The 21,140-nt window shown below is 44.2% G+C and overlaps 1 protein-coding gene across 2 annotated transcripts in view; it reads right to left on the bottom strand.

Annotated features, from left to right (window-relative positions):
* The window catches only part of LOC139553626 (formin-like), an 88,255-nt gene that overhangs the window by 5,998 nt on the left and 61,117 nt on the right, over nt 1-21,140 (bottom strand). For both annotated transcript variants that reach the window (XM_071366166.1, XM_071366165.1), the window contains 2 exons: nt 13,420-13,512; nt 1,545-1,596 (listed from right to left, as the gene is read on the bottom strand). In XM_071366166.1, coding sequence (XP_071222267.1) covers nt 1,545-1,596; nt 13,420-13,512 — 145 coding nt within the window. The remainder of the gene's footprint in view (nt 1-1,544; nt 1,597-13,419; nt 13,513-21,140) is intronic.

Here is a 21,140-nt window from a genome sequence, read left to right as displayed (position 1 = left end):
GAGGTGCGTCCCTGGGAACCTGAGAGCCCCCCCCCCAGCGCCAGGCAGCCCCCGGCCTCGTTTAGGTGAAATTAAAGGCAAACTTCATTAAAGGCTGGGGGCTGTTAGCCGCGGGACCCTTTTGATCAATATCCCCAAGTTCAACATCTTCATTACACTGGTGTCAGTCACACAGCCACAGACAGAGATATCACAATACCACCAGGAGAGGGAAAGGGAGAGAGAGAGGGATAGTGGAAAGAGAGAGAGCGGAAGAGGGGACAGAGCGAGTGAGAGGAGTGAGGGAGACAGAGAGAGAGATGGAGAGACCCATGCATACCCAAGCTGAGTGCTTCTCTTGGCTTGAAATGGAAACATGAAACAGGGACGTTTGGAAACTTTCTCCTTTATGTGCTTTTCATGATTTATGTTGGAATTGGGAGAGTTATGATTTAAAGCAAACAATTCTGGTCTCTATCTAAACAAGGAAAATTATTTTTTTGTTTGCTCTTTCTAGTGTGTTTTTCCGATATGACATTTTCCAGATATGGTTTCGCTCTGACACTCGTTAAACGTCTGCCAGTTGACCATATCTCCATAAATCAGATGGGCCGCTTCTTACAGTGACTCTGTAACGTCGTTCGTCTGAGGAAGAAGGAGAGGACCAAAGTGCGGCGTGGTACGTGTTCATGACTTTTAATAACACTGAACACTAGAACAAAAAATAACAAAACGGAACAAACGAAACAGTCCTGTCTGGTGCAGACACAAAACAGAAAACAACTACCCGCAAAACACAGGTGGGAAAAGACTACCTAAGTATGGTTCTCAATCAGAGACAACGATAGACAGCTGCCTCTGATTGAGAACCACACCCGGCCAAACACATAGAAATAGACAACATAGAACAAAAACATAGAATGCCCACCCCAACTCACGCCCTGACCAACCAAAATAGAGACATAAAAAGGATCTCTAAGGTCAGGGCGTGACAACCACACACGGAAGATAAGGCTTGACAACAACTGGAGTGGAGTGAGCACAGTGTGTGTATGTAAAAGTATCGGCGCGGGAGCAGTGTGTGTATAGGGAGGTGTATGTGAGTTTGGTGTGTCTAGATAGGCAGCCATTCCTGTCTCAGGGCCAGTCTACAGTGGGCCAGGTTATGACCTGGGTTTTCTGCTACATGACTGAAGAGCCTGGATACCACAAGGCCCCAGTACTGAAGCCTCTGTCTTATCACAATCCGTATCTGATTACTACAGACAGCTTTACAAATGACCTGCATTACTTTTATCTGATGTAAGCCATGTTAGCTATGTGAAACATGTTAAATAACCATCATGCCCTCATGAAATCCACCATCCATTATACTTGGCTGGGTTCCCTTCTGAATGTCAAAAGGTCTTATAAAAGCCAACATTAGAGTATTCCAGAGGTATGCAACCAGCCAGGTCAGAAAATAAAGAACTCCTCTGTTACACAGATGACATGTTGTTTGGTCTAAGACCTCTAGGTAAATCATGTTGTGTTATCATATTAGAATGGATAGAGACGATTCATACCTTTTCTGTGCTGCATTGAGCCTGTCATCCTCAGCAGTGTGGTCCTTTTGAGCTGGAAAAGCCAAAAAACAATATGGAGTAAACAAACCTATGTGTGAGGCAGTATTCGTCGAGGCATTGAGGTCAAAGTACATACAGTAGTGGGAATAGATATTTCCAATGGGAGGTCAACTGAGGTACAACAATGAGACTCCATACAGTCCCACTGATACAGGGTCACACTGGGTGGAGCCCAGATGGGGGCACTGTGGGAAAAGACCTATCCTCTCCCAGGTGGAGGGATGAGTGTCAGGGTGGAGGGTCACCAGGTTGACATGTCTAGGGTGAAAGAGCATGTGATAGAGGTGTCTGTGCATTTCACTGAGATTGATTGTAAGAGATAAGATAATTGTGTGTCAGTTGGTAGAACATGGCGCTTGCAACGCCAGGATAGTTAGTGGGTTTGATTCCCAGGACCACCCATACATAAAATGCACGCAGTATATATATATAGAGTACCAGTCAAAAGTTTGGACACACCTACTCATTCAAGGGTTTTTCTTAATTTTTTACTATTTTCTACATTGTAGAATAATAATGAAGACATCCGAACTATGAAATAACACATATGGAATCATGTAGTAACCAAAAGTGTTAAACAAATCAAAATATATTTTATATTCTTCAAAGTAGCCACACTTTGCCTTGATGTCAGATTTGCACACTCTTGGCATTCTCTCAACCAGCTGCATGAGGTAGTCACCTGGAATGCATTTCAATTAACAGGTGTGCCTTGTAAAAAGTCAGTTTGTGGAATTTCTTTCCTTATTAATGCGTTTGAGCCAATCAGTTGTGTTGTGACAAGTTAAGGGTGGTATACAGAATATAGCCCTATTTGGTAAAAGACCAAGTTCATATTATGTCAAGAACATATAAGCAAAGAGAAACAACCGTCCATCATTACTTTAAGACATGAAGGTCAGTCAATCCAGAACATTTTACAAACTTTCAAAGTTTCTTCAAGTGCAGTCGCAAAACCCATCAAGTGCTATCATGAAACTGGCTCTCATGAGGACTGCCACAGGAAAGGAAGACCCAGAGTTACCTCTGCTGCAGAGGATAAGTTCATTAGAGTTAGTTGCACCTCAGATTGCAGCCCAAATAAATGCTTCACAGAGTTCAAGTAACAGACACATCTCAACATCAACTGTTCAGCGGAGACTGCGTGAATCAGACCTCCATGGTCGAATTTCTGCAAAGAAACCACTACTTAAGGACACCAATAAGAAGAAGACACTTGCTTGGGCCAAGAAACACGAGCAATGGATATTAGACCGTTGGAAATCTGTCCTTTGGTCTGATGAGTCCAAATTTGAGATTTTTGGTTCCAATGCCATGTCTTTGTGAGTCGCAGAGTAGGTAAACGGATGATCTCCGCATGTGTGGTTCCCACCATGAAGCATGGAGGAGGAGGTGGGATGGTGCTTTGCTGGTGACACTGTCGGTGATTTATTTAGAATTCAAGGCACACTTAACCAGCATGGCTACCACAGCATTCTGCAGTGTCCCATCTGGTTTGCGCTTAGTGGGACTGTCATTTGTTTTTCAACAGGACAATGACCCAACACACCTCCAGGCTGTGTAAGGACTATTTGACCAAGAAGGAGATTGATGGAGTGCTGCATCAGATGACCTGGCCTCCACAATCACCCAACCTCAACCCAATTGAGATGGTTTGGGATAAGTTGGACGGCAGAGTGAAAGAAAAGCAGCCAACAAGTGCTCAGCATATGTGGGAACTCCTTCAAGACTTTTGGAAAAGCATTCCAGGTTATGCTGGTTGAGAGAATACCATGAGTGTGCAAAGCTGTCATCAAGGCAAAAGGGTGGCTACTTTGAAGAATCTCAAATATAACATATATTTTGATTTGTTTAACACTTTTTTGGTTACTACATGATCCCATATGTGTTACTTCATAATCATGATGTCTTCACTATTATTCTACAATGTAGAAAATAGTAAAAATAAAGAAAAACCCTTGAATGAGTAGGTGTCCAGACTTTTAACTGATACTGTACAGTATATATATACAGTGTGTTGATGAGGAGTGTGAGTTGGTGATGTCTGGGGTGTGGTTGTAGTAGAAGAGGTCTCAGTGGACTTTGTTGAGGAGGGGAAAGGAGCAGAGGCGCGGAGCAGGGGCACAGGCAGCACAGAGCTGGGCTGAGGAGTGAGTGTATGAGGCTCGGGAACTGGAGGCTCCTGTGGACTCCTGCCATGTAAAAGTGTCTAAATGCAAGGCAGATGTGTGCGGCCGGCCAGGGCGAGGTGCAAGAATTTATCTAGGGCCAGAGAGTGCCTGTGATCTCAGATTTATTGCATTTTTCCAGATTCATCCTTTTTACAATGATGGGGGACCTTTCCCACTTGAAGATTTAAGAGGGGGAAGTCTCCCAAAAATTGTTCAAAGGCAGGTTTGCGGGTCTTTTGGGAGAGGGTGAGCTTAAGCTGCAACCACCCCATTTTTTATTTTTTTTTACATAAGGAGGCTGATTGTCTGAGATAAACCTAATGAAAGGAAGGGGTGGCCATGGCTGGGAAGGGGGAGGAGGGGGGAGAGTCATGACCAATGGCGTTAGTCACAGCGGGGGGGTCGAGCAGGCGCCTGAGGTCCTCTCTGGTGCGGTTCTGTGTAGAGGTGGCACCAGGCTGGCCGGCGCTCTGAGAGAGAGTGGTCCACAGAGCGAGAGAGAAAGAGAAAGAAAGAAAGAGAGCGAGAGAGCGAGAGAGCGAGAGAGCGAGAGAGAGAGAGAGAGAGAGAGAGAGAGAGAGAGAGAGAGAGAGAGAGAGAGAGAGAGAGAGAGAGAGAGAGAGAGAGAGAGAGAGAGAAAGAGAGAGAAAGAGAGAGAGCGAGAGCGAGAGAGAATGTGTGAAGTTTCTCTTCCTCCGCTACCTGTGTAAACATGAAACCAGTAGTGGCTAACTAGAAAGTTATGAGACACGCATGCTGAGAGGGACAATAAATTAGGCCTTTAAAACTCTGACACACTTTTCCAAACCACTGGTTTACCAAGCATTCAGATAACGAAGGGCTAGGGAACTACATATATAAGCTGTGTTAAGGGACTGGAAGCTTTCTGTGAAAGAAAATTACACAATCTTTACTGTATTGGTTACTACAGCTCCACTGCTATAAAAAGGTTTTGATGTACAGTGAGGGAAAAAAGTATTTGATCCCTTGCTGATTTTGTACGTTTGCCCACTGACAAAGAAATTATCAGTCTATAATTTTAATGGTAGGTTTATTTGAACAGTGAGAGACAGAATAACAACAAAAATATCCAGAAAAATGCATGTAAAAAATGTTATAAATTGATTTGCATTTTAATGAGGGAAATAAGTATTTGACCCCTTCTCAATCAAAAAGATTTCTGGCTCCCAGGTGTCTTTCATACAGGTAACGAACGGAGATTAGTTTCTTACCTAATCTCAGTTTCTTACCTGTATAAAAGATACCTGTCCACAGAAGCAATCAATCAATCAGATTCCAAACTCTCCACCATGGCCAAGACCAAAGAGCTCTCCAAGGATGTCAGGGACAAGATTGTAGACCTACACAAGGCTGGAATGGGCTACAAGACCATCGCCAAGCAGCTTGGTGAGAAGGTGACAACAGTTTCTGTGATTATTCGCAAATGGAAGAAACACAAAAGAACTGTCAATCTCCCTCAGCCTGGGGCTCCATGCAAGATCTCACCTCGTGGAGTTGCAATGATCATGAGAACGGTGAGGAATCAGCCCAGAACTACACAGGAGGATCTTGTCAATGATCTCAAGGCAGCTGGGACCATAGTCATCAAGAAAACAATTGGTAACACACTATGCCGTGAAGGACTGAAATCCTGCAGCGCCCGCAAGGTCCCCCTGCTCAAGAAAGCACATATACATGCCCGTCTGAAGTTTGCCAATGAACATCTGAATGATTCAGAGGACAACTGGGTGAACGTGTTGTGGTCAGATGAGACCAACATGGAGTTCTTTGGCATCAACCCAACTTGCCGTGTTTGGAGGAGGAGGAATGCTGCCTATGACCCCAAGAAACCATCCCCACCGTCAAACATGGAGGTGGAAACATTATGCTTTGGGGGTGTTTTTCTGCTAAAGGGACAGGACAACATCACCGCCTCAAAGGGACGATGGACGGGGCCATGTACCGTCAAATCTTGGGTGAAAACCTCCTTCCCTCAGCCAGGGTATTGAAAATGGGTCGTGGATGGGTATTCCAGCATGACAATGACCCAAAACACACGGCCAAGGCAACAAAGGAGTGGCTCAAGAAGAAGCACATTAAGGTCCTGGAGTGGCCTAGCCAGTCTCCAGACCTTAATCCCATAGAAAATCTGTGGAGGGAGCTGAAGGTTCGAGTTGCCAAACGTCAGCCTCGAAACCTTAATGACTTGAAGAAGATCTGCAAAGAGGAGTGGGACAAAATCCCTCCTGAGATGTGTGCAAACCTGGTGGCCAACTACAAGAAACGTCTGACCTCTGTGATTGCCAACAAGGGTTTTGCCACCAAGTACTAAGTCATGTTTTGCAGAGGGGTCAAATACTTATTTCCCTCATTAAAATGCAAATCAATTCATAACATTTTTGACGTGCGTTTTTCTGGATTTTTTTGTTGATATTCTGTCTCTCACTGTTCAAATAAACCTACCATTAAAATTATAGACTGATCATTTCTTTGTCAGTGGGCAAACGTACAAAATCAGCAGGGGATCAAATACTTTTTTCCCTCACTGTATGTACAGCTGAGCCAAATACATTTAAACTCAGTTTTCACAATTTAATATTAGAGATCGCGCACCAGCTGTTGTTAACAAAGAGACACACACCTCCCCCTTGAGCTTACTCGCGGCTGCCATTCGATCCTGCCGATCGAATGGCAGTGATTGTACTTTCGCCAATAGAACAGAGGGTAAAGGCGGTTTATGTACTCGCCGACGTAGTTTCGTCAGGGTGCCCGCACGTCGAACTCTCTTACGTCATCTTTTCCTTTTTCCAGTCTCTGGGATTAGGGCCTGGTCAGGGGTGAGCAGTATGTCCTATGTTGCCAACTCGTTGAAGTAGAAATCTTCATCCAAATCGAGGTTACTGATCCCTGTTCTGATGTTCAGAAGCTCTTTTTGGCCATAGGAAACGATGGTGGACACATTATTTACAAAATAAGTTAAGATCAACAACAGAAAAAAAGCACAAAATAGCAGAATTGGTCAGGAGCCCGTAAAATGGCAGCTAGCTATTGCAGCGCCATTCATTCTCATCTTATAAAGAGGCTGAGAGCTGCTGCAGGCACGACTCCAACACCATCCTTAAGTTTTCAGATGACAGTTTGTTTCTTCAACAAGCAGGAAGCACAGGATATGCTGCGAACACCCGACAAGACCAACATCCCCGTTGTTGGCAAGTGAAAGAGACGCAGGTACAGAGGACACAGAGCGGGGTGCCTCGTAAGGATCCGCAGAAGGCGAGTGGGAAAGCTGCCGTTACCGTCAATATTACTCGCCAACGTACAATCATTGGACAATAAATTATACGAGGTATGATCACGAATATCCTACCAACGAGACATCAAAAACTGTAACATCTTATGTTTCACTGAATCGTGGTTGAATGATGACATGGATTCAGCTAGCGGGATATATACGCTGCACCGGCTAGATAGAACAGCACACTCCGGTAAGACGAGGGGGGCGTTCTGTGCATATTTATAAACAACAGCTGGTTCACGAAATCTAAGGAAGTCTCAAGATTTTGCTCGCCTGAAGTAGAGTATCTTACGATAAACTGTATACCACACTAATTGCCAAGAGAGTTTTCATCTATACTTTTTGTGGCTGTTTATTTACCACCACAGACGGATGCTGGCAATAAGACCACACTCAGTCAGCTGTATAAGGAAATAAGCAAACAGGAAACCGCTCACCCAGAGGCAGCGCTCCTAGTGGCCGGAGACTTTAATGCAGGGAAACATATCAGTTTTACCTAATCTCTATCAACATGTTAAATGCGCATCCAGAGGGGAAAAAAAATCAATGACCTGTACTCCACACACAGAGACGCGTACAAAGCTCTCCCTCACCCTCTATTTGGTAAATCTGACCACAATTCTATCCTCCTGATTCCTGCTTACAAGCAAAAATTAAAGCAGTTAGCACCAGTGACTCGGTCTATAAAAAAGTGGTCAGAAGAAGCAGATGCTAAACTACAGGACTGTTTTGCTATCACAGACTGAAACATGTTCCGGGTTTCTTCCGATTACATTGAGGTGTACACCACATCAGTCACTGGCTTTATCAATAAGTGCAACGAGGACGTCGTCCCCACAGTGACTGTACGTACATACCCCAACCAGAAGCCATGGATTACAGGCAACATTCGCACTGAACTAAAGGGTAGAGATGCCACTTTCAAAGTGCGGGACTCTAACCCGGAAGCTTATAAGAAATCCTGCTATGCCCTCCGACAAACCATCAAACAGGCAAAGCGCCAATACAGGGCTAAGATTGAATCGTACTACACCAGCTCCGATGCTTGTCTTACGTGGCAGGGCTTACAAACTATTACAGACTACAAAGGGAAGCACAGCTACAAGCTGCCCAGTGACACGAGCCTACCAGACAAGCTAAATAATTTCTATGCTCGTTTCGAGGCAAGCAACACTGAGGCATGCATGAGAGCATCAGCTGTTCCGGACGACTGTGTGATCACGCTCTCCGTAGCCGATGTGAGTAAGACCTTACCAGGACGTGTGCTCCGGGCATGTGATGACTAACTGGCAGGTGTCTTCACTGACATTTTCAACATGTCCCTGATTGAGTCTGTAATACCAACATGTTTCAAGCAGACCACCATAGTCCCTGTGCCCAAGAACACAAAGGCAACCTGCCTAAAACCTATTCCCCCTCAGGAGACTGAAACGATTTGGCATGGGTCCTCAGATCCTCAAAATGTTTTAAGCTGCACCATCGGAGGCATCCTGACGGGTTGCATCACTGCTCGGCCTCCGACCGCAAGGCACTACAGAGGGTAGTGCGTACGGCCCAGTACATCACCGGGGCCAAGCTTCCTGCCATCCAGGACCTCGACACCAGGCGGTGTCAGAGGAAGGCCCTAGACATTGTCAAAGACATTGTCAAAGACTCCAGCCACCCTAGTCATAGACTGTTCTCTCTGCTTCCGCATAGCAAGCGGTACCGGAGCGCCCAGTCTAGGTACAAGAGGCTTCTAAACAGCTTCTACCCCCAAGCCATAAGACTCCTGAACATCTAATCAAATGGCTAAAATACCCCTTGTATATAGCACCGCTATTGTTATTGACTGCTGCTCTTTAATTATTTGTTATACTTATCTCTTACTTTTTTTTAGGTATTTCCTTAAAACTGCATTGTTGGTTAAGGGCTTGTAAGTAAGCATTTCACTGTAAGTTCCACACCTGTTGTATTCGGCGCATGTGACAAATAACATTTGATTTGATTTGAAGTTAGGGACTCAACATTACAGCATTCTATCAAAAATGTCCAAAATCTGAGCAGATAAAACAAGAGGAAGAGCAGTACTGTATCTATGGAAGGGAAGCAGGGGTGGGTCACAGCCCCCACAGCTTCCTCACAGCCTCCTGACAGTCTCCCAGGCAGTTCTGGGTCAGCGCTCCACAGACACGGTCACATGAGCTGCTCTGCTCCCCTGCCTCGCACAGGAGCAAGCATGGAGTGCACTATGACCAGCAGACTCTCCCTCCTCCATAAAAAAGCATACAGTGTGTATGAGTTAATACTGTTACACATGCTTGCTTATGGTTATCACTGTCCATCAATACCGATGACGAGATTGCTACCAGAAGCACACCGGCACGCCTGGACGCCTGGACAACACTAATACTGTTTCCACAGTCAATTAAATATTCAGATCCTCCACAACCCTTTTGTGTGAGAACTGTTCATTTGTTCTGTATATTGAAGTCATAGAATCATCCTCAAGAGATGAGCAATGGAAGGGACCTGTCACCAGCACTAAACCACACTGCTTCACAAGTAAGGGTAACTGCTGGAGGAGCTCTGTTTATTAAGAATGGTTTATATGTTTCCCACTGGAAAGTTTATGTTTAAGATGTGTTTTTGTTAACCAATACCATTTTGTAGCCAGTGGCAACCATCATGGTTTAAAGACCTTTCAAATATTCTGTGATTTTGACCAATAATACAGATAGAGGTTTGACACTCTGGAATGTTAAAAAGAGTAAACATTCTAGAACACATTTCCACTTGCAATGTGTAACTAGGAGACAAACATACCAAGGCAGACTTTGTTTGCAACACATACAGTACATTAATCATTTCTATGCTGAAAACACTGCCCTGCCTCCAGTTCTCACTCTGTACCTCCAACAACATATGGATGCAATCTCTCTCTGAGATACCTCATTTGCATTTTTTATAGAAAGAGCCTATTGTTTAACAATATTCTCTGTCCGCCGCAAGTAATGTGTGCAATTTGCCCTTTAATGTAGTAAAATGTAGATCGCCTTGCGTGACGCTGACACTTTTGTCTGTCACTAGTACTTTGTAGAGATAAAAGACGTTGTTGAGAATGTTGGCCTCAGAGGAGGTCCACTTTAAGCCAACTCTGATGCTCTACCAGACCTATAGAGGTTTATAGACCTGAGTCAGTGTGTTTTGTTAATAGCCCCCTCTTTGTGGCTCTTTGTGGCATGCAGAAATGTGAAGGCCCTCGCCTGTGGCAGCTATGTGAAGATGGTGAAGGTGGCGAGATTGCATGCAGGTGGTTGTTGGCTTGCCAAGTTGCTTTGAGATGAATTCTGTTTGGTTGCACTTATGTTTACCCACTGCGAGACTGATGAGAGCTTGATCGTTTAAAACCAGTGAACTGTGTGAGAACATTGGCAGAAGCACACCTAAGTACTGTATGGGAGTCCTAGTTGGCACTCATTCAAATGGGGAAGAGCTTCTGTATGTATTATGGTGCTTTAGCGACACAAGCCTGGCATCCACTCTGCATAAGCCTGACACAAGGCCTCTCCCTCTGTCTGCAAGACACATTGTAATGCAAGTTAGGATCAGATGTGTCTGCTATGTGAACAATAACTTCTGGGAATATTTACACAGTAATTTCCAGTAAATCAGGGATCACACCCCGTCTCTGTAAACTCCTTCCCTCTGCCTCTCACATCCCTATGATCAATAGTAATCACAGTTGAACACGTTGGGCCGTTGGAGGAACGCTCTGAGATGGATGTCCACTTTCTCTCTAGGAACACTATGACCTCTGGGTTTCCTCATGCTGCATACCACAGAAACCATACAGGAGCCTGTGTCTGCATGATGGAAGTGAATAAGCTTTATGTTTTCAATGGCAGCAGCTCTACTGGCTGACTGGCTGCCTTTGCAAGGCACTGGAGGGGGCTGTAGGAAGCGTCTGGGGTGAAGATGTCTAGTGGAGGGGGGAGAGGTAGAGGGGATCAGAGCGTCTCCACCTCGGTGCAGTGTGTCCCTGGCTAACACAGTGGTCCCCAAGCTGTCCAACCAGCCTTTACGAGGCCTCAGCCAGGGATGTCCTGCCAGCTTTATAGCAGCCATGAGTACAGGCAGCATGTTAAGGGCAATGTGATCCTCTCTGCAGGGTTAGGCTTTAGACACCTGTCCCTGACAGGCAGCTCTGTCTCTAACTAACGCTGGCCCTGGGCTCCACCACCACCCAACTAACGGCCTGACAGGGCAAACAAATATAGTGAAGAGCTAAATTACAGCTTTGGGAAAACAGGATCTTTCTAGTTTCTCTCTGAGTTTGGTTTCTTTACATGACATTCTCCTCAGCAATAAATAGTCTATGTGGAGAATATTTAATCTCTGAAGACAGATTTGGAGAACAGTGGGTTCATTCTCCATTCAGAGAGGTGACAGGCTGGCTTAGAGACATGACAGAGGGGGTGAATATACATCATCACTATCTACTGGTAGAACTTGGGAGTGTGTCACAGAGTATGATTTGGCGGTAGGATGAGGGGGAAGGTCGTCTCATCACTCAGTCCAGTGGATGGGCTCTGACACAGGCCTCTGCTTGCCTCAGATACAGTGAGTGATATCAAAAAATCGAGGATCCTCATTTCCAAGAGCTGCCATTATAATCAGTAGAGAAAAAGTGGCTTACGGAGAACAAGGGGAGTGTAAACACATCTAAACACCCAATCAGGCCAGACCAAGTGCAGTCACTCTGGCCTCTGGCTTTATTAGCTCTCACTGGGGATCAAACAGCCTGCGCTGCCCTGCCATGCCTGGGTTAGGTGACACGCTATGAGTCTGCTGGAGCAGTATTTACTAAAACAACATATAAAAACAACACATAGCACCCCCTGGAGGTCAACACATGGGGTCATGTTTAGGGTTGCAAAGCTATCGGTGATTGACCAAAGTTACCAGAATCTTTAGTAATTTTGGTAATTAACAGAAAATATATGGCAATCTATTGTAACTTTGGTCATTTATACTTGAATAACTTTAAAAAAAAATATTCATATATAATAATATAGTTTTATATCTATATTCTATATTGTCCATAAGTTTCTAGTAGATGGACTGAATGGTTGAAGAGAAAATAGCCTAATAATGAAAAAATTTATAATCTAATCAACAATGGCATTATTTTCAATCAACTCTGCAACTCTTCCAACTATTGACTTTTCTTCACAACTGCTACCAGTTTGACGCCAAAACATTGACAACCAATACATATTGATATAGTAAATTTTAAAAATATATATATAATATAAATATATATATATATATACACAGTGCATTCGGAAAGTATTCAGAGCCCTTCCCTTTTTCCACATTTTGTTACGTTACATCCTTATTCTAAAATGGATTTAATAAAAAAAATGTTACTCATCAATCTACACACAATACCCCATAATGACAAAGCGGAAACAGGTATCTAGACATTTTTGAAAATGTATTTAAAATAATTTACATAAGTATTCAGACCCTTGAGATGTTTCTACAACTTGATTGGAGTCCACCGGTGGTAAATTCAATTGATTGGACATGATTTGGAAAGGCACACACCTGTCTATATAAGGTCCCACAGTTGACAGTGCATATCAGAGCAAAAACCAAGTCATGAGGTCGAAGGAATTGTCCGTAGAGCTCAGAGACAGGATTGTGTCGAGGCACAGATCTGGGGAATGGTACCAAAACATTTCTGCAGCATTGCAGGTCCCCAAGAACACAGTGGCCACCATCATTCTTAAAATGGAAGAAGCTTGGAACCACCACGACTCTTCCTAGAGATGGCTGCCCGGCCATACTGAGCAATCGGGGGAGAAGGTCCTTGGTCAGAGAGGTGACCAAGAATCCGATGGTCACTCTGACAGAGCTCCAGAGTTCTTCTGAGGAGATGGAAGAATCTTCCAGAAGGACAACCATCTCACAACCATCTCTGCAGCACTCCACCAATCAGGCATTTAAGGTAGATAAAAAGTAATGGGGTCTGCATACTTTCTGAATGCACTGTACATGCAATATACTTTGTGGACTTCAGCGGACAGAGGTTGCTCTCCAGTTTTGTGATGAAACAAAGGTGTTGTTGAATTTATTCTGCCACTGTATCTTCTTATTGTCTCAGCCTTATGCCTATATATCATGCTGGCAAGGCATATGACTAACAGGTTATAGAGCAAGTAACGCAATTAACACAACACATACAGCAGGTTCTGATATGGCTTTTTTTCCCTGGCTTCCCCAGTGATTTTACCCATGCACCGCTACTGTCCTAGTCATGTCTCTTCTCCTCCCCTCTCTGGTTATGGTTTGTTTTACTCACCGGTCGAGACGAAGGCCTCCATTTTCTCCTTGAAGGGCTGGAGGTCCTTCTCAGAGGAGCTAGCACACACCTTCTGAACAGCCTTTTCACACACTGAGGGAGAGAGAGAGCGGGAAATGTTAAATATCTGACATTTCTCAGCAGGAATGGATTAAAAAAGCTCTGGCCTCGGTTGGGTGGGGGAGAGAAAGTGTGAGTGAGAGTAGACTGTATACTGCGGTGTACTGTGTGAATTTGGCATTTATTATTGGGCTAAGCTGTAAAACAATAACAAGCGTGCCCAAACAGCAAATGTAGCACATTTCCAGCACTTTCATAAGTGAGTTGACCAAAACCTGCCGAGGGAAAACATTTGAGGGGAAATGTGTGTGAATCTCCTCCAAAACATCCCAACCAGATGGCTATTGAAAAGACCTTGCAATCACTTAAATGAGCTTGGTCTGCATTCAAAATGAGAAATGTATTATAAATCTTCATAAACACAGACTGTTCTTTGAATGTGAGTAGGGTGTTCAATCTGTTACTCTCAAAAAATGTGAGGAGATAACACATGTTGACGCCACAGATACTGGGGTAAGACAGTCATCCAACCAACACCATGAGTGTTTGGCCCACTAGCTGATATGACATGGTGGCAGTAGATGGGCTGTCCTGTTCTGGCTCTCCCCAGTGGAACTGTACATGTGGGTGACGGCTGAATGTCGAAGCCTTGTTTGTTGTGGATGGGTCTTTGTTGCCCTGCCAAACCACCTAGCTCACACAGGCTCAAAGGAAACAATGATGACTTGGGCAAACGTGAGCCAAACTATTTAATTTCCTCCTAACAATCAGCGTGGGACGCTATATACAGAGCGGCCTGCCGGAATAACTTTTGCAACTTTACTCAAACCTGCAAGTCATTAATGAGTGCAGTAAATACCTTGTGTTGGTTATTACTGCATAGCTAAATGTCTTAACAACACAACAGGAACACTTGGCTGGTCAGAGTGTGAGACTGCTTCACTGGTTTCCAGAATAATCCAGAGGGATGTATTAAGAACAGGTGAATATGCCCAGTTACCCACAATCCTTTTCCAGGGTCTCAGGAGTAGTTGCTCTTGAAAGGTGAGGGACTAAACTTGAACTACTGCACACTAATTGAGTAAGAAAATACATAATCTACAGCTGAGGGACAACCATGACACAAACCTGATCAGGTGAGCCAGCTGAAACACCACTGAAAAGTTCCTACTTTAAAAACAAGTCTTAGATCCCTCGCTCCTTAAAATCCCCCTGTCTCAAACAGGCACATTAAAGGGTGTTCAAAACAGAAAGACTACAATTAAGAGGCGGATCTCCTCTAAATGTGGTCCAGACAGTGTAGGCCACAAGAAGGAAACCCCCAAAACATCAGCAGCTGCATGAAATAAAAACCCAGTGGGCTCTGGTTTAGGACATTGTCCTACAGTGACAATACATAGGCACAGAGGAGGGGTAGGGGTGGGGGGAGAGGGAGGAGGAGGAGGAGCTGGAGCCCTTTCTAAAGCAGTCTCCTGATGATATGCAGGCTACAGTGTAAAAGTATTACCACAGTCTAAAAGTATTTCTACAGTGTAAAAATATTACTACAGTGAAACAGCATTACTACAGTGTAAAAGTATTACTACAGTGTAAAAGTATTTCTACACTGTAAAAGTATTACTACAGTTACAGTGTAAAAGTATTTCTACAGTGTAAAAGTATTTATACAGTGTAAAAGTATTGCTACAGTGTAAAAGTGTTGCTACAGTGTAAAAGTATTACTACAGTTACAGTGTAAAAGTATTGATACAGTGTAAAAGTATTAATACAGTGAAACAGTATTACCACAGTGAAACAGGCCAACTGAAGGCCCACTTTGCTCCCAGGGGCCTGCTCTCCCCACAGCCACCTAATCCCATTACTGTAAATATGTCCATGCTGTTCTCTAATTGGCCAGTGAGTGTTATTCTGCGTCCTCTGTCCCCAAACAGCCGTGTCAATTTCCCTGGGTTTACAGCAGCAGAGAGAGAGCGAGAGAGAGAGTGACAGAGAGAGAGAGACCTGGCCCCTGGCAGTAACATCCCAAAAATACAAAAATAATGATTTTCCAAAGAAGATCCAGATCTCAGGGAATTAGACCAAAGTTCTCAATTGGTACAAAATATATAGAGTACTGCACACACTACAATTACTTAGGTTTAAAAATAAGCTCAACTGGACACCTTAATGAGGCAGTGAATGAACTGAGAGAGAAAGCATGCAGGGCATTCTACGCCATTAAAAAACAAATTCAAATTGAAATACCTATTAAAATTTGGCTAAAACTAATTGAATGTGTCATTGAACCAATTGCACTTTATGGCAGCGAGGTGTGGGGTCCACTTGCAAAACAAGATTTCACCAAATGGGACAAACACCCAATTGAAACCCTGCATGCAGAGTTCTGTAAGATTCTCCGACATATCCAGAGGAAAACTACAAACAATGCATGCAGGGCAGAATTAGGCCAATATCCAATAATAATAATTTAAAAAAAAAAGAGCACTTAAAGTTCTCAAATATAGTGACCCCCTCTCATATCATTACGAAGCCCTGCAATGCCAAGAGCTGAGCAAAGAAAAGAGTCCCCTCATCCAGCTGGTCCTGGGGCTCGAACCGGTTCTACTAACACACTGAAGCCTCAGGACCAGAACATCCAATCAATCAGAATAAAACAAATTACAACACAGTCAAAACAAAACTACATTGCTTATTGGGAAGCACAAGCACAAAGCAAAATGCAGTGCTATCTGGCCCTAAATCGACAGTACACCGTGGCTAACTATTTGACCATGGTTACTGATCAAAACCTTAGAAAAACCTTGACAAAGTACAGGCTCAGTGAGCACAGCCTTGCCATTGAGAAGGGTAGACACAGGAAACCTGGCTCCCCGTAGAGGAAAGGCTGTGCAACCACTGCACCACAGCAGAACCTGAGACAGAGCTGCATTTCCTGACAAAATGTCAAAAATATAAAACATTTCCCCAAATTTGAAACCCTCATTCAAGTTTTCCCCTGTTGGGGAACCCTCATTCAAGTTTCCCCCTGTTGGGGGAGGACGCAGAGAGCTGTGGGTTGGCAGCGCACTACATTGCTGCCTGCCATTAGATGAGGGACAGTGTCTGACAGACCAACCAACCTGCACGTTTCCTCTACTGTATGCTTAGTTATTGTTCAATGTATGGTTATTTTGACCCTTGGTTATTGTTGTTACTGTTGTCCCGTTGACAATTTTGATTCTTATTATTTTAATATCGTAAATATCCAAATTAAGCTTTGGCAATATGTACATTGTTACGTCATGCCAATAAAGCAAATTGAATTGAATTGAGAGAGAGAGAGAGGGATGGAGGGGGGGTAGAGAGAGAGGGGGTGGGGGAGGGGAGACAGAGACTGCAGTTGAGGCTCTTCCTTCATAGAGGAAAAGACTCTGTTGCAAATGACCACCAAAAGGTGCTTTCCTATCCATCATCTGTGTTAACCAGATAAACATTGTACACTTGGATGATCATTGAGCTCTACATATTTGACTGCCATATAGAAAAGGTTTCTGTTCTCAATGTTCTACTGCTTGAACTCATTCCAGATTCATGTTGATTCTGTTATGCCCTCCTTTATTTCTAACGATCAGTGACAATAAAAAACTCACACAGATAAACTGACACTACAGTGAGGGAAAAAAGTATTTGATCCCCTGCTGATTTTGTACGTTTGCCCACTGACAAAGAAATGATCAGTCTATAATTTTAATGGTAGGTTTATTTGAACAGTGAGAGACAGAATATCAACAAAAAAATCCAGAAAAACGCATGTCAAAAATGTTATGAATTGATTTGCATTTTAATGAGGGAAATAAGTATTTGACCCCTCTGCAAAACATGACTTAGTACTTGGTGGCAAAACCCTTGTTGGCAATCACAGAGGTCAGACGTTTCTTGTAGTTGGCCACCAGGTTTGCACACATCTCAGGAGGGATTTTGTCCCACTCCTCTTTGCAGATCTTCTTCAAGTCATTAAGGTTTCGAGGCTGACGTTTGGCAACTCGAACCTTCAGCTCCCTCCACAGATTTTCTATGGGATTAAGGTCTGGAGACTGGCTAGGCCACTCCAGGACCTTAATGTGCTTCTTCTTGAGCCACTCCTTTGTTGCCTTGGCTGTGTGTTTTGGGTCATTGTCATGCTGGAATACCCATCCACGACCCATTTTCAATACCCTGGCTGAGGGAAGGAGGTTTTCACCCAAGATTTGACGGTACATGGCCCCGTCCATCGTCCCTTTGATGCGGTGAAGTTGTCCTGTCCCTTTAGCAGAAAAACACCCCCAAAGCATAATGTTTCCACCTCCATGTTTGACGGTGGGGATGGTTTCTTGGGGTCATAGGCAGCATTCCTCCTCCTCCAAACACGGCAAGTTGGGTTGATGCCAAAGAACTCCATTTTGGTCTCATCGGACCACAACACGTTCACCCAGTTGTCCTCTGAATCATTCAGATGTTCATTGGCAAACTTCAGACGGGCATGTATATGTGCTTTCTTGAGCAGGGGGACCTTGCGGGCGCTGCAGGATTTCAGTCCTTCACGGCATAGTGTGTTACCAATTGTTTTCTTGATGACTATGGTCCCAGCTGCCTTGAGATCATTGACAAGATCCTCCTGTGTAGTTCTGGGCTGATTCCTCACCGTTCTCATGATCATTGCAACTCCACGAGGTGAGATCTTGCATGGAGCCCCAGGCTGAGGGAGATTGACAGTTCTTTTGTGTTTCTTCCATTGGCGAATAATCACAGAAACTGTTGTCACCTTCTCACCAAGCTGCTTGGCGATGGTCTTGTAGCCCATTCCAGCCTTGTGTAGGTCTACAATCTTGTCCCTGACATCCTTGGAGAGCTCTTTGGTCTTGGCCATGGTGGAGAGTTTGGAATCTGATTGATTGATTGCTTCTGTGGACAGGTATCTTTTATACAGGTAAGAAACTGAGATTAGGAGCACTCCCTTTAAGAGTGTGCTCCTAATCTCCGTTCGTTACCTGTATGAAAGACACCTGGGAGCCAGAAATCTTTTTGATTGAGAAGGGGTCAAATACTTATTTCCCTCATTAAAATGCAAATCAATTTATAACATTTTTGACATGCATTTTTCTGGATATTTTTGTTGTTATTCTGTCTCTCACTGTTCAAATAAACCTACCATTAAAATTATAGACTGATAATTTCTTTGTCAGTGGGCAAACGTACAAAATCAGCAGGGGATCAAATACTTTTTTCCCTCACTGTACATATGTTTTCACCCGTCAAGCATGAATGTTTTGAAAACCCTTTTTAATCAGAGAGAGAGAGAGAGAGGGAGGTTAGTCTTGTCCGTGGTCTGGCCTGGCAGATCAGTGTTATTTACGCCAGGCACTGGATCATTTTCCATCAGCTCTAAAGCACAAGGAATTCTCTCACTAATCCACAATTATATACAACCCACCCCAGTGCACTGTCAGGCTCCCAGCTTCCTCCTCCCTCCCTTCCTCCCCTCCCTCCCATCCAGGCTAGAGCCCTGCTGTTACCCAGGCTACATTGGGCCAGCCAGGAGATAAAGGTCAAACACGCACACCTCCCTTTAAGATAAATCTATCTCTTAATTAATTAATTTTATTTAACCTTCATTTAACTAGGCAAATCAGTTAAGAACAAATTATTATGTACAATGACGGCCTACCCCGGCCAAACCTTAACCCGGACGACGCTGGGCCAATTGTGCACCGCCCTATGGGACTCTCTATCAACCTGGACCTATCCAGCATCCAACCCTGGCCCACGTCTTACATAGAGCCTGTCTGAGAACACAACTGCTGTAAGACATGGTACTCCAATGTTCAGGGTTTCAGCTGGTCTGCTGTAAGGGAATGCTTGGGATGTCATAGTTTGAGGAAATCATATTTTTTTTTTAGATTTTCAGGAAATTAAAGGGGTTTGGGGTCAGCCAGGATGTTCTGGAGAGGGTGTACAGAAGCTTGGTGGAGAGCATCCTCACGTTCAATATGACAGTCTGGTATGGTTATCTGAGTGTGAGGAGCAAAAGCAAACTGACCAGAATAGTAAACACAGCCAGCAATGTAATTGGTCAACCACAGGCACATGAGCATTCTGTTCCACAAGGCTACCAAAAAGAAGACACTGGCTGTCATTGGCGACCCCTCCCACCCTCTACACCCTCAGTTGGAGAGGCTTCCCTCAGGCCGGCGCTTCAGAATGCCCATGGCCAAGAAGAACGGGTTCAAACATTCATTAGTTCTTTGTGCTGTTGGACTACTAAATGCAAAGTAAATTGTATCGGTATATGTACTTATCTATCTGGTGCAGTTGGGACAGTTGTCGTTTGTTAATGAATGTATTAATGTCCTCTATGTTGTTAGTGTTCGCAACATGATGGACTGACTGGTTTAAATGTGTATGATGTGAAAATGTATGTGATTCTTTTAATGAAGGTGATGCCAAAGAAAAATGTCCATCCTGGATGGACAATAAAGTTTTATTCTATTCTATTCTATTCTAGTTGATAGATTTAGCTTCAATTGGCTCCATATCTAAGAAGAAAACAAGGTGAGGAAATGTACGGACAAATCTGTTGAAAAGGCAGTCATCATTTAATATATGGCCTGCTACCAAGACAAAATAATAGAAATCATAGAACATGGTTTACAATTCTTATGTGAGGGTCTTGAGTTTACAAAGACAGTATTATCTACACTCTGCATGTTCCCTGCATTTTGTGCCTGTATTTAAGCAAAATTAGGAGTAGCCTATATTTAACCGTTATGTGGGGAGGAGAGGTAGCGGTACTCTAACCCAAACTGGAGCTTCTGTCATAAAATGGACTTCAGGGTAAAGGCCTTGCCTCGACTTGACATTACGGGTCATTTCTAATAAAGACACGGTCTGATTTGCCATGGTGATGAATGCCGAACCCTGCACAGGCCTTCTGTGAAACACTAAACTCCCCTGGGCAGCAAATGAGCTCTGACTGTTCTTTTTTATTTGATACAATTTCATTCAGTAGCGTCCCTGCTTCGCTGTCCTCCCCAATTACCCAGCAGTTAAAGAGCTTTACGTGGCCGTGGTCTCCGCTGACCCTGATTGGATGAAAGGTCAACTCAGTGCCCACATGAGCCCAGGGACAGGGTGAACCAAGGATAGTCTCCAGGAACATATACATGTACCATAGCCCCCAAACGGACAGACACTCCTCCTGACAGATAGAACCAACAACGACGAGACAGCCTATAGGGAGGAGGTCAGAGACCTGACGGTATGGTGCCAGGACAACAACCTCACCCTCAACGTGATCAAGACAAGGGAGATGATTGTGGACTACAGGAAAAGGAGGACCGAGCACGCCCCCATTCTCATCGACGGGGCTGTAGTGGAGCAGGTTGAGATCTTCAAGTTCCTTGGTGTCTACATCACCAACAATCTAACATGGTCCAAACACACTAAGACAGTCGTGCGTGAAGAGGGCACGACAAAACCTATTCCCCCTCAGGACACTGAAAAGATTTGGCATTGGTCCTCAGATCCTCAAAAGGGTCTACAACTGCACCATCGAGAGCATCCTGACTGGTTGCATCACTGCCTGGTATGGCAACTGCTCGGCCTCCGACCACAAGGCACTTCAGAGGGTAGTGCGTACGGCCCAG

Source organism: Salvelinus alpinus, chromosome 25 (genome assembly GCF_045679555.1).
Source record: "Salvelinus alpinus chromosome 25, SLU_Salpinus.1, whole genome shotgun sequence".
In the NCBI taxonomy this organism is placed as follows: domain Eukaryota; kingdom Metazoa; phylum Chordata; class Actinopteri; order Salmoniformes; family Salmonidae; genus Salvelinus; species Salvelinus alpinus.
Note: the sequence above shows the minus strand (reverse complement) of the source record. Positions and strands in the feature narration are given on the sequence as shown.